Source organism: Muscardinus avellanarius (assembly GCF_963383645.1).
Source record: "Muscardinus avellanarius genome assembly, chromosome: 13".
NCBI lineage: Eukaryota > Metazoa > Chordata > Mammalia > Rodentia > Gliridae > Muscardinus > Muscardinus avellanarius.
In genome coordinates this window covers 25,098,904-25,112,857 of record NC_137799.1, presented here as the reverse complement: position 1 = coordinate 25,112,857, position 13,954 = coordinate 25,098,904, and the positions used below count along the sequence as shown (strand labels likewise).

The 13,954-nt window shown below is 37.3% G+C and overlaps 1 protein-coding gene across 6 annotated transcripts in view; it reads left to right on the top strand.

Moving 5' to 3' along the window:
• Positions 1 to 648: 648 nt before the first annotated feature.
• The window catches only part of MUSK (muscle associated receptor tyrosine kinase), a gene marked incomplete at both ends in the record, with an annotated part of 113,860 nt that continues 100,554 nt past the window's right edge, over positions 649 to 13,954 (top strand). For all 6 annotated transcript variants that reach the window (XM_080708802.1, XM_080708800.1, XM_080708799.1 and 3 more), the window contains one exon: positions 649 to 727. In XM_080708802.1, coding sequence (XP_080564928.1) covers positions 649 to 727 — 79 coding nt within the window. The remainder of the gene's footprint in view (positions 728 to 13,954) is intronic.

Sequence of the window (13,954 nt, the reverse complement as noted above, 5' to 3'; positions counted from 1 at the left end):
CAAACCAACCCTTTTGAGCAGGAGAGGCTATCTGAATAGAGATTCGAGGAAAATTTAAAAAAAAAAAAACAATACAAGAGAGGACGCAGGATTCTAAAACTCTCATGCGCAGAAGACGACTTTCTAGGAAATAGATTAGGATAGCATAAAACTAGGGTGAAGAAAGACAGGGGAGAATTCACGGACATCTGTGTGAATTGGAATGGACTGAAGGTGGACGATGGGGGGTATGTGGGGGTTAAAACTAGAGACCCAGATTTCTAGTTTGAGTCCAGGGGAGGTGGCAGGCTGAAATCATACATCAGGAAACCTGTACCGCAGGGAACCCAGCAATGTTTGCAAAACGCATGTGGCATTGTCCTTCTGCCACTGTCTTAAAAGGGATTCTGGAGGGATTTTCTTTCCCTTGTTCCTCCAGCCCTCCACTTGCATTACTAGCCTAAGTGGATACTCAGCAGCTGGCCGTGTCCATCATGACAACCAAGTCTGAGAATTCCTGATTATACTTAGAGCCTGCGGAGCTGCTGACACGAGCAGTCATTAGCAGACGACGCTATTGTAACAATCTACGCTTTAAGATGTAAACCGTGGGGCATTTTCCCTGTATTGTCAAGAAGGAACGTTCTCCTGCGCCAGCTTGGACTAATCATGAGAGAGCTCTTCAACATTCCACTGGTACATATTCTCATTCTGGTTACCTTCAGTGGGACGGAGAAACTTCCAAAAGGTTGGTCAGCGCAATCTTGTTTTTTTGTTGCCATCTCAAGGTCCTAAAGTGGGGTGTGTGTGTGTGTGTGTGTGTGTGTGTGTGTGTGTGTGTGTGTGTGCATGTACTTGATGACCACTGATTTATAAGATGGTGGGCTTTGGTTTCCCTTGGTCATATAGAGGTAGAATGTATAAAGAGGAAACCATAGACATAAGCAATTGGTGGATGGTCTCCTCTCTGCTAACATTTTCTCCTAAGTCTGGTAATGAAAAATTTAGCCGTGCAGTGCCTGCAGAGCCCTCTGTTCTAGGGGAAACGTCGGCAGATAGACTGGAAGCTCTCAGGTCTGTTTTGTTTATGTGTCCGTCAAACTTCAGGGTGGTCTAAATGGATGATTAAAACCGTTCACGCTAGGTTTGCCATGGATAGAATCCACCCTGCTTTCGGACACCCAGAATGTTTTATTTTGAACAAAAATCATTTCTATTTTCAATTTTACTTTTATCAAACTCTTAATAAATATTTGAGTTGCTAAAAATCAGAATTAGAGAAAGATGCATACGGTGTACCAAAGGTACCAAAAGTCTGAGGACAGTGGGCTCTCCATAACTCTGAGGTGAAGTCTTGATTCAATTTGGCATGGTGAGATCCTGCAAAGAGATTTTTTTTCTTTTCTTTCTTTCTTTCTTTCTTTTTTTTTTTTTTTACTGAGCCTTTGGTATGTACCGGATATAACACCACCTCAGGGGAAAGGAAAGCAACTTAAGAAACTGACAAACACCTGTTTCAGTAGCAAGAATGTCCACAGGGCTCTGGTTTCTGGCCAGTGTATTATGAAACCAACGCTAGTGTATTTCAAATCAGGAAGAGTGGAAAATATGTGATTTCCAAAGCTACCCAGGGCTACCGTGAAATCTCAGAGAAAAAAAAAAAAAAGACACAAGAAAGCAGATTGAATGAAGTCAAGTAAAGAGTTTTTAAATTACATGTACACGAAAGAGCAAGAAGAATTCTGTGTTTTAGGACAAGATTGCGTGAAATATTTTTCTTTTGTATTATTCTAAAATACTGCTGCAAATGTTGTTGTTATTCTGTAGATTAGCCAAGCCAGTATTTGTATGTAGATGGGAAACATAGTTTCAGATTTGGTGGTTCACCAAAAATTCTGGAGCTAAGAGGTGAAGGTTCAGATGCAAATATGAGACAGCTTTCTTCCTCAAAGGATCTAATTAAATAGGCTTGTTTTGTTGCTTTTTTTTTCATTTTACTTAAACACAATGGTGTCTTCAAATGTATTAAGATTTTTAATTTCCAACAAATGTTTTGAGGAAACTGCAGTTAAAATATAATCTAGACTTTTTTAAACAGCCAATAATAGCCAGGAAGATTTCACATTGGCTTCTGATTTTTTTACTACTTCCTGATCATACGGATGTCCGGGAAGGCAGCACCTGGACATTTGGACTTATGGATTGTCATAAATCATGTCTGTGTTATTCTACACCATGTAGCCACATAAAAGTGACATGGCTAAATACTAAAATTTATTAAAATTCACTGAAATCCTTTCTTATCAGGAGCAGAATAATTAATTTTGATGGTCCAAATAAAAATTTATTGCACAAAGATATCCCCAAACTCTATATACAAGTAATTTCTAACTTATATTCTAGATAAGAATAATTTTTAGTTTACTGTTTTGAAGATAATGCCTTAACTCAACTACACACCATTTCTCGTTTGAAAACTTCAAAGTACTGTGGCATAGAGGTAACACTGCCAGAACTTCTAGCTTTTCAGTAAAATAATCAGGTTGTTATTTCAACTTTGTTTCTTCTAACTTAATTATAGCTATAACTAGGATTCAAAATTTAAAAACAAAAGCAATATTTTGTTTGTTTATTGAAAAATCTAAATCATTATGAGTTTAACATCAACTTTAGTCAAAAATACCATTTGAAAAAGAGCAAATATCTATTTACTATATAAACCAGTTCTGAGAATAAGATCACAGAAGCACAGCTTTTAAAATGTTAAATGTTGAAGTATGTGGAATATATTAAAGAGTCATATGTTACGTGGTTATTATTTTAATATTATTGAAAGCATTATCACAAAAATGTTCCACCCAAACTATCTCATAGTCATTTTCTCTATTCTTGGCAGAAGGTAATAAGATAATGTTTTAAATGGCTTATTTTTTCTTGCACCCTTTATCATAATTAAAATCAAGGAAACTGCATAATAATGAGTTACAAAATATTTGGTTATATTCAAAACTGTGAAAGGGTATTTGGAGAATTCTTTTCTAACTCTGCACTTCATTTCCTCAGTACAATGAATACTCACCTTTGTAGAATCGATAGTTTATTGGTTTGGCTTTAATTTAATAGAAACTTCTAGTGTTTAAAGACAAGGGGGAAAGTCATTGTCCTTCTGGATGTTTTCAATTTCCTAACGAGACGTTTGATGATGAGCTTAATTTCACAATACAAAGTAGAAGAATTTTACAAACTGCCACATACGAAAGTAGCTAAGGTCTTGTTCAACGTGTGCCTCAATTACATACTTCAATAACACCGAGTGCTTAAGCACATGGTAGATTATTAAATTCTGCAAATAGGAGTTCATGTAAGCAGCACTGGTTTAATCTGATGAAAATAATACAAAGAATTTGCACCAAGAACTCCTGTCAAAACTCCATTTTCAAAATGACCCCCTTTTTTTACGAGACCTAGAAAATTTTGGAGTCTTAAGTGATTCATCTTTAGATTTATATTAAATTAAATACCTCTTTTATATTCTATGCATACCACAACAGGATTCACAGATTGGACATATGACTAAGTCAGCATGGGACACAGCTGTCATTGTAATCCAGAACACGAAGTCCTTGATGAATGTTTTATATTGACGTGTGTTGTAAGAGTTACTCATTACATGCTTAGGGAAACAGTTGTCTCCAATATTATTGACCTTAAAGAACAGAAAGAAAGCAGAGATGTCAAGATTTATTTAATATTTTCAAAAGCGAAGTAGATGACTCCTAAGTGAAATTGGGTATGAGGTGATTGGGGTAGGCTGAGAGTGAGGAGTGGGAGGAAACCTGAGGAGACTGGTCCATTTAGGAAGATGGCAGAGGATTACAGGGGTGATGCAGAGAGGCTGGGGGAGCAGCTTTATGGGGGCTCCAATGTGAACAGTTGTTTAACTTGATCTAGCAGTGCTACATACACACAGGGGTAGTGAGGACAGGTGGTAGATTAATTCAGAACTGGTGCTCTCCAGGGTCAGCGTAGACAAGGAGCTAGAGGGACTTGGGGTTATGTGGCAAAATACTATGGGGTAGAGGTTGGAATGAAACAAGGACATGGAAGACTTAGAATATTAAGATCAAGTTTCCTTTACCTTGTCCCAGAATCTTTCTGTGTGTCTTTAAGGAAAGCCCAGAGTCTCTGTAAACTTCCTGATTATTTGAAATGTGGCACAATCCAGTGTTATGCTAATGTTGTCAATGGCTGATGTGATGGTCACTCCTGGATAATACATATGCATGTCTTATGTGGATTCTTATGAATCTAGGACTTAAAGAAATGTCCCCAAGAGAAGCAAGTTTAAAAATTCTAACAGGCTGCCGGGCGTGGTGGCGCATGCTTGTAATCCCCGCGCTTGGGAGGCAGAGACAGGAGGATTGCGCTGGTTCGGAAGGAGCCAGCCTCGCTGGCGTAAGAGACCCTGTTTCTAAATTAAAAAATGTAAAATAGGTCTGGGAGTATAGCCCGGAGTTAGAAGGGCTTCCAGGAACCCCAGTACCACGAAAGAAAGAAGAAAGGAAAGAAAGAAAGAAAGAAAGAAAGAAAGAAAGAAAGAAAGAAAGAAAGAAAGAAAGAAAGAAAGGAAGAAAGAAAGAAAGAAAGAAAAAAAAAAAGAAAGGAAGGAATTCTAACAGGCTGAACAAAACAGTTTGCGCTCAATTCCATCACTGAAGGCAAAGATCAAGGTTCAAGAGGTGTTCAGTGGCAAGAAATTAATAATATAGCATTAATACATGGTGATGGAATGTTATTACCAATAGTCCTTACAAAATACAAAGACATCATAATAAAAAACACTTTTATCTTATTGCATCTCCATTTAAATAAACATGCCAGTTTCTAATATATACCAAATCATGGTGGGTACTGAATATCTTCTTTGGGGTATTTGAAAATTTTCCAATGCCAAAGTCTTTTCTTGTGCTACAAATGTGCCTACATTTATGATGTTAGGGAAACGTGAATATTTTTCAAGTCTCAGCTCTAATTTTATTAAAACAGAAAGGAGTGAGTACACCTTACTTTTCCGTATACCCAATCATTTGGTCTTGTCAGTCAACAGCTATTCAGGGAGAAGCTAGCATACCAATGGCCATATCCTATAGCCCGTAACATTCAAAGGAAGGGTAATAGCATGCCCTACTCATGAAAGCAGCTGGTATTCAAGTTAAGTACTTTTTGTGTCCAGAAAAGTGTTGTGTTCATTTTCATGTATTTGTTATTTGTGTAGTCTTTGGCTTGTGAGAAGAAATAGTGCCCTAGTTTAAACAGGCTCCGGCTGAGATGAAAGCTGGAGAGTAGAATGAAAATAAACAAGAGACAATTTGCTGAATCAACAGAGAGCATTAAATGCAACTATGTGATTGTGTCAATAAGAATTGAAAAGCAAATTTGGATCATTCTGGAACATGGGCAAAGGGTACTTAACTAAATTATATTCTACCTATAGAAACTGATGCCTATGTAAATTTTGCTTTTTATCCTCCTGACCCTGTGTAACCAGGACTGAAAGCATAGAATATCTTAGAATTAAGGGAGAGAAACTTAAAAATGACCTTCATCTTGAAGTTCAGATATATTGCTTCCTACTTTTGTGATGTTTAGACAACTTATCTAGCTATGCTTAGACCCCTTACTTTATTTTCAAATGGGAATATTAATAGTATATGCCCTTAGGTTTGCTATGATAAGTAAGATAGTGAGTGGAGCATAAAACGCAGAGCACATACGGTTCTTGCTCAATTTTAGAAGCTAATATGAAATACAGAGTCAACCCTTACTTAAGACTTTGTTATGTATGCTATGGGAAGATGTTAATGTAATAAGGTTCTTAGTAATGGCTCATGTACTTCTCCATAGCTAATATTCTCAAGACTTTCTAAGACTCACCTCTTTGATCTTAACTAATCTCAACATAGTTTGTGTCATCTCGCTTGAAAAATAATATTGATAATAAGACTATTACCTCTGCTACTTTTGTCTCTGTATGATGAGTGGAAGAAACTATCAAAGAAGGTATTTTTTATAAAAATCACACGTGGTACTTTGGGTTTATTTTGAAAACACAAAGCATACACATTTATTTCTAGGACTGTTGTCATATATTTTCTTATTTTTTTCTATGTATTCTTTAACAAAAAGCATGGTAATAATATTGTTCATACCATTCTGCTGCCTATTATGTCTACTTAGCACTAAATCATAAGTGTTTTTGTATTACTGTTACCCTTGAAATCATTACTTGCAGTGACTATGCAATCTCCTGTTTAGATAAGGGTATGCTGGTATATGCTTAATGTCCACTTCTCTGAGAAAATGGCCCTGATTTGGTGCACTTGACTTCAATAGTATAAATACTCCAAACCACACAGTTTCAAGCAATCAACAAATACCAAAGACTGTCAGGAAATAGCATGTTTAGTACCCCCCTTTTTTTGTGGTACTGGGGTTCCTGGAAATACTTCTACTTCCGGGCTACACTCCCAGACCTATTTTATACTTTTTTTTTTTTTTTTTAATTTGGAAACAGGGTCTCGTAAGCCAGCGCGGCTGGCTTTGAACCTGTGTGATCCTCCTGTCTCCGCCTCCCAAGCGCGGGGATTACAAGCGTGCGCCACCACACCTGGCTAGTACCCTTCTTTATACAGATGCATTAGGCTGGGCGTGGTGGCGCACGCTTGTAATCCCCGCGCTTGGGAGGCAGAGACAGGAGGATCGCGCAGGTTCGAAGCCAGCCGCGCGCGCTGGCTTAGGAGACCCTGTTTCCAAATAAAAATATAAAAATAGGTCTGGGAGTGTAGCCCGGAGGTAGAAGGGCTTCCAGGAATTCAGTACCAAAAAAAATTATATACACACACACACACACACACACACACACACACAGATACATTAAATGAAAATAATCTAAAGAATAGTAGAATGTAGTTGAACAGGAAGTGATGGATTTTGAATATCATTAGTTTTTAATATAACATATTTAATTATAAATATATAAGATTTACTTCTTAGTAATGACTATAATAGTCATCTCACAAAAATCCTGAAAAATTAACAACTGGCTCTTGCAAGCCAGTATAAGCCAGCTCCAGAATAAATCTCTCTGCATGATCAATACTTCTCCCATTTTGCTACAATTAGTACAATTTAGTGCAATTCATCTCTTTTGTGCAACGAAACCCTTCTATACACCTTTCCACATGTGGTATTAGGGATAGACTCCAAAAGATAAATATTAACAGTAAATTTTGAATGTGATCCAGAGACCAGGAGAACAATTATGTTGTCTGGGTATCTGTTTTTCAGTTACAGAATGAAATAACACACAGTGTTCTTTGTAGGCCAATTGTAATTTTAAAAGCTTTCCTTATACCCACTATTTAATCCTCTTAACAAGCTTTATTAGTCAGATTTTATTATTTTCCCATCTACTGCTGGATACACCAAGGTTAAGAATGGGTCGTGTCCTGATGGGTTGGGAAGTGAAGAAGCTGGAGTTCCACAGATGGATGTAGATTATCTCCCCAACCTTCACAGAAACAAGGTAGCGATGTTGGAAGTGGGGCCTGGTTGCTGAGGAAGGGTCACTGGAGATGTGGCTTTGGGGGTAATATGAGGTCCCTCCTCCTGCATTCTCTCTTTGTTTCTGTGATATGAGATATGAAGGTGGAGCCCTGCTTCCTCTCTCTCTCTCTCTCTCTCTCTCTCTCTCTCTCTCTCTCTCTCTCTCTCTCTCTCTCTCCTTCCTGCTGCCATATCTGAGCTCTGCAGACCCAGCCCCCATGAATTGAACACTCTTATCTACATCCCACAAGCTTAATGTAATTGTGTTTTTATCTTTCAAAAGCTATGTGGCTATACTATTGGTTGCTTATTTCATTCATTAGATGTTTAGAATAATGTACTTTTTTCTTAACAGATGGACTTTCTCAAACTTTATCAACTATCAGTTTGCCTCCATTGTATTTACAAAATTAACATTTCTGGAGTACTCTGATTTATTTGCTAAAACTTTCTATTTCAGAGGTAACATGCATTCATTTTTTCATAGTCCTACAAGACACAGCAAAACAAAAGTATAAAATTACACATAAGTTCTTGCCTAAAACAGGTGTGTGGTGGCACACACTTATAACCCTAGTACTTGGGAGCCTGAAACAGGAGGATTGAAGGTTTGAGGCCAACCTCAGCAATTTAGCAAGATCCTTAGCAACTTAGTGAGATCCTGTGTCGAAACTTAAAAGGGCTGGAGTTGTAGCTCAGAGATAAAATGCTCCTGGATTCAATCTCTAGTACCAAAAAATAAAATAACAAATAAACCCCCCCATACCTAGCACATCTAAGAATAGATAATTTTAACATTCTGATATTCATTCACTCTTCTCTTCCTCCTTTTTTCTCATATATGTGTACACGAATATACAATTGATTATTGGTTATGTATCTCATTCTGTTTGTATGTGTGTCTATGTATATACATCATATGTATTTATTTTATATGTGTGTATATATATATATATGTGTGTGTGTGTAGTATACTTGACTCTGAGTGTGTGTGTGTGTGTGTGTGTGTGTGTGTGTGCGCCTATATGTAATTTTCTCTATCAATGTAGGAGCGAGTTTCATCATCAGGAAAAGAGAAGCATTTAGACCACAACAGCTCTCCTCAACTTCCTCCTAGAAAATGGGAGAACTACCTCCGTATCCTTCCTTTCCTCTTTCATCCTCATTGTGTCCCCCAAATGACTCTTTTCTCCAACTCATAGTTAATCCCACTTCCTAATCCGAGTCCCTCATTTGTCTGCTTCCTCAAGAATCCATTCCCATCACTATCTCCTCTTTTTCTCCAGTATCCAGCATCATCCTTTTGACTGCGTACTTCCAATCACCATCTACACCCACCTCTGTTCTTAGACTCACGTCCTAGTGCCACACAGCCTCTTTTCTTCCCTTCTATAGTTAAACTCTGCTGAACAAAAGACATCTTCCCTGCCTACTTCCTGACCACCCTCTAGAGACTCTCACCCACTGCAGCCTTGCTTCCCTGCCCCAGCACTGAATCTGCAGGTGCCAGACTCAGTGTGACCTCCTTGTTAAGACACTCAGTGGGCTCTTTTCTAATGGCCTTTCTTTTACTTTTGGGTAGAGTTTCACTCCCCCTGCTTCATGAAATGAATGCTAGTTTACACTCTGCCAACATCCTCTGCTTAGGTTTGTATTCCATATTGAGTTGAAGGACTGAGAAAAATTCCTGAATATGTTAAAAACACTGTTCTATTCATGCTTTACTAATAATTTTTCTAATGGCTAATGGATAGTAAATTCTGTTATTACCTTTTTGACATCTATAGGTATCCTTTAAATATCGCTATAATGAATCCTACTTAAAAGACTATTTTTGTGTGTGTGTGCTACTGGGGATTGAACCCAGGGGCATTCTGCCTCCAAGCTGCACCTCCAGCCCTATTTTTATTCTTTATTTTGAAACAAGAATTTTACTAAATTGCAGAAGGCCTGACTGAGTAGCCAAGATGGGCCCCAAATCTGCGACCCTCCCATCTCAGCCTCCCAAGTACTGGGATTACAAGCGTGGACTACCACACCTGGCTTAAAGGACTTTTCTAATAAATTCTATTTACATTTTTGTAAGGATTGATTTTGTTTAGTCAATTAGTAGTAACCTTAAAATATACCATTGACTTCAAAGAAATTGAAGTCAGAATACCGTAGTGATACATGCACACCCATATTTATAGCAGCACAATTTACAATAGTCAAATTATGGAACCAACCTAGGTGTCTAACAACAGACAAATGGCTAATGAAAACATGATATGCACACACAGTAGAATTTTACTCAGCCATAAAGAAGAACATAATATTATGTCATTTGCAGGAAAATGAATGAAACTAAGGAATATTATCCTGAATCAGCCAGTGTATGAAAGTCAAGGGTCATATGTTTTCTTCCATATGTGGAAGTTAGAAAAAAATAGAAACCAAAGAGACTTCACTCAAATGAGGGGAGAAAATGGTAAAAGAGTGAAAGGTACCGGGAGAGTCAAGTGGGGAGGGGAGAAATGGCGAGTGAGGAAGGGAACAGTCCAGGTTCCACTCATGTCAGGTTTCACTACGAACTTCACCTTCCCAAGGCTGACTTGGGAAGCTGTCTCTATTTTATATTCCCTGTAGCTTTTATGGTACTCAAGACTTAATTACTTAAGTCTTTGAAGAATTTACCTAAAATCCTTTGGGGCTCTCACTCTTTTTTTCAAAAGTACCCTTTGATAGTGTAATCACACTCTTCTGTGAGTCTTGATTTTACTGCAACTTTTTTTTTTTTTTACTACATTCTCTTGTATTGTTTTAGTATAATTTCCCCCTTCCGAAAGTTTTTAATTGAAGTTTTGATTTACCTTTTGATGTTAGAATTACTTAGAACAATTTTGGTTTAAAAGTTCTTAATTGTTGCCGGGCGTGGTGGCGCATGCTTGTAATCCCCGCACTTGGGAGGCAGAGACAGGAGGATCGCGCAGGTTCCAAGCCAGCCGCGCGCTGATTTAGGAGACCCTGTTTCCAAATAAAAATGTAAAAATAGGTCTGGGAGTGCAGCCCGTAGGTAGAAGGGCTTCCAGGAACCCCAGTACCACACACACACACACAAAAAAAAAAAGTTCTTAATTGTTTAGATTTTCTTTTTCAATAAGTTATTCATTAGTGTTTAGTTTTATTGAATAGTGATCCAAAATGTGACTTACATAATCTGCATTTTTAAAATGTATTAAATTGCCCGGCGTGGTGGCACATGCTTGTAATCCCAGCATTAGGCTGAGACTGGAGGATCGGAGGATTGCGGTTCACGGACAGGCTCAGCTACTTAGTGAGGCTCTCTGCAACTCAGTGGGACCTGGTTTCAAAATAAAGAATAAAAATAAAAGGACGGGGTGGGGGAGTGGCTCGGAGGTCGAATGCCTCTGGGTTTCATCCCCAGACCTGCCAAAAAAAAAAAAAAAAAGTATTAAATTTTTAGTTTTCATAGGAATTGTTTTTCAGGTACTGGGAATTGAATCCAGAGGCATTCTATCTTTTAGATACACCCCTCAGCTGTATTTTATTTTTTCTGTTTGGAAATAGGGTCTCACTATGTTGCCAAGGGCCTCCCTAAGTTGCTCAGGCTATCCTTGAATGAACTTAAAAGCCTCCTCTTGTTTCAGCCTCTAAAGTACTAGGTTACTGGTGTGTACCACCACACCTGACATTTCATAGGGAATTTTAAACAATATGTCATTTTTCAGGGCTGAGTTTGATGTGTATATCTATTTGATCAATTTTATTCTGTCATTCTGTTTTACTATATATGTATTTGTATTTTTGTCTTGATCTATAAGCAGGATAAATTCATTTTTGTAGATTTTTTATTATGAATAAAAATTATAGACTGTATGAAATCACTTTTTAAAGCTGAGTTGAAATCCCCTTTGTAGTTTAGTAAATTTTCAAAACTTTTGATGTGTCATCTGTGCTTTAAGAAATTCTATTTTCTAATTATTGCTTTAAGTGTTCTATCATACCAGGGCTGTTCATTTTAATGTTTATATCTTCTCTAGTCTTACTTTTCTTTTGTTTATTAGTTTCTGAAGGAGCTATGCTAAAGGCTTACAGTATGCTAAAACATTTCTCCATGTATTCTTGTGATTTAAATTTTACTTTTGGTTTTATTTTGAGTCTGTTTTTAAATGATTTTCATGATTTTTGCATCTCCTTGCTGAATTATTTTAACACTATTTTACTGTTTCTCTTTTCCATTTAAGTGCTGATCACCTTGTGTGTGTTTTTTTCTTAACGTATTAAAATTGCTATGTAGCAGGATATGGTGCCACATGCTTATAATCCCAGTACTTGGGAGGCTGAGAGAGGAGAATTGCAGATTCATGGCCAGCCTCAGCTACTGAGTGAGGACCTCTGCAGCTTAATGAAAATCTGTTTCAAAATAAAGAATAGCCGGGCGTGGTGGCGCACGCTTGTAATCCCCGCGCTTGGGAGGCAGAGACAGGAGGATCGCGCAGGTTCGAAGCTAGCCGCGGGCTGGCTTAGGAGACCCTGTTTCCAAATAAAAATGTAAAAATAGGTCTGGGAGTGTAGCCCGGAGATAGAAGGGCTTCCAGGAACCCCAGTACCACCAAAAAAAAAAAAAAAGAATAAAAAATAGGTAGAATGCCCCGGGGTTCAATTCCCAGTTACACACACACACACACACACACACACACATACACACACACACACACACACACTACTACTATGTTACTGTGTTTTAGATAATACTGCTTTGTATATATGTATATATTTTGCCTTTATTTTCAATACTTCCTTTTCATTTTGTGTAGTTGTGTCTTGGTGCTTGACTGTCATTATGCCATTAGAATTTCTATTATTTCTGATATATGTGGACTTGTTTATTTTACGTTATTTTATGTCTTCTGTTAAGCATCTCTTTTCTTCTCTTGTTTAGTATTTTTTTTCTTCTTGCTTTTTGTTTGGCTGTTTGTTTATTCTTTGTTTTGACTGATGATATTTTTTCTATTCCTACTCTTTCTTGCTGTTTTGGAAGCTTGGGTTCTTAATCTATTCTTTTAGCAATAACATTTGATAAAGCTTTATACATGCATTTAATCATAGAATTTTCTTCCCTTGTAGTTATTTCGTAATTCTTTCATTTTATTGTTTATGGCAAAGAAAGAGCTTAGCATGGTTTTTTTGTTTTGTTTTGTTTTGTTTGTAATTTTTTTTTTTTTTTTTTTTTTTTTTTTTTTTTTTTTTTTTTTTTGGTGGTACTGGGGTTCCTGGAAGCCCTTCTACCTCCGAGCTACACTCCCAGACCTATTTTTATATTTTTTTTCTTTGGAAACAGGGTCTCTTAAGCCAGCGCGGCTGGCTTCGAACCTGCGTGATCCTCCTGTCTCCACCTCCCAAGCGTGGGGATTACAAGCGTGCACCACCACGCCCAGCTAGATGTCTTAATTTTTACTTCATTAATTTTATTATCTAAGATGACTACAAATTTCCAGCTAACACTTTTTTTCTGGTCTGTAAGTATATCACTTTATTGCTTTTGATATCAATTGTTTCTGAATAATCTCAGGGCAGCCTAATTGGCATTCCATTAATTGTGAAGGTCATTGGCTTTGTCTTTCTAGTAGAGTTAAAATTTTATTTTAGCTTTAATTTTCTATTATCTTAATCCAATGTATCTAGAGGATACAGTTCTTTTATTAAAAATCTATCTTGGGCACTTTCAACTTGAATATTTGAAGCTGAAATATTGGTTTGGTTGGTTTGTTTTCGATTTTAAAAAAGAATTAGCCATTCATTTTTCTGTCTTTTATTACCTCTAGGCTGTTGTTTTATTTCTCAGGAGCTTCTACTAAAAGTATATCGGTGCCTCTAACTCTGCACTTTGTGTCTCTTAACTATTTGTTGTGTAATAGTCATCTCTTTACTTTTTATATATTCCATTTTGCACATTTTAATGGTTATTTTATTTGCAAATTGGGAAAAGGGGACTCCGATACTTATACAAAATATATCATCTTACCTAAAAATTCTACTATCTTATCTCAACTACACTCTTGCAACATTTTCCTTTATTCTTCCTGGAAAGATCTCAGAGTTATTCATCTGAACAGTACATCAGTCACTGTTGGACGCTGGGATTTAAAAAAGGTCTAGGACCTGGTCCCTGAACCAAAGTTTAAGGTTTTGATAATGGAGGGCGGAAAAAATACATACACAGATAGCTGTCACAGAGTCCTGTATCAAGTGCGGCAACGGTAACATACACAGGATGATCTGAGGTTAAGGAAAAGGGCCTTTGGTTCTGTCCAGCATGTTAGGGAAACTAGGAGGGGACGCTGCTCACACTGGAACTTAAAGAGTA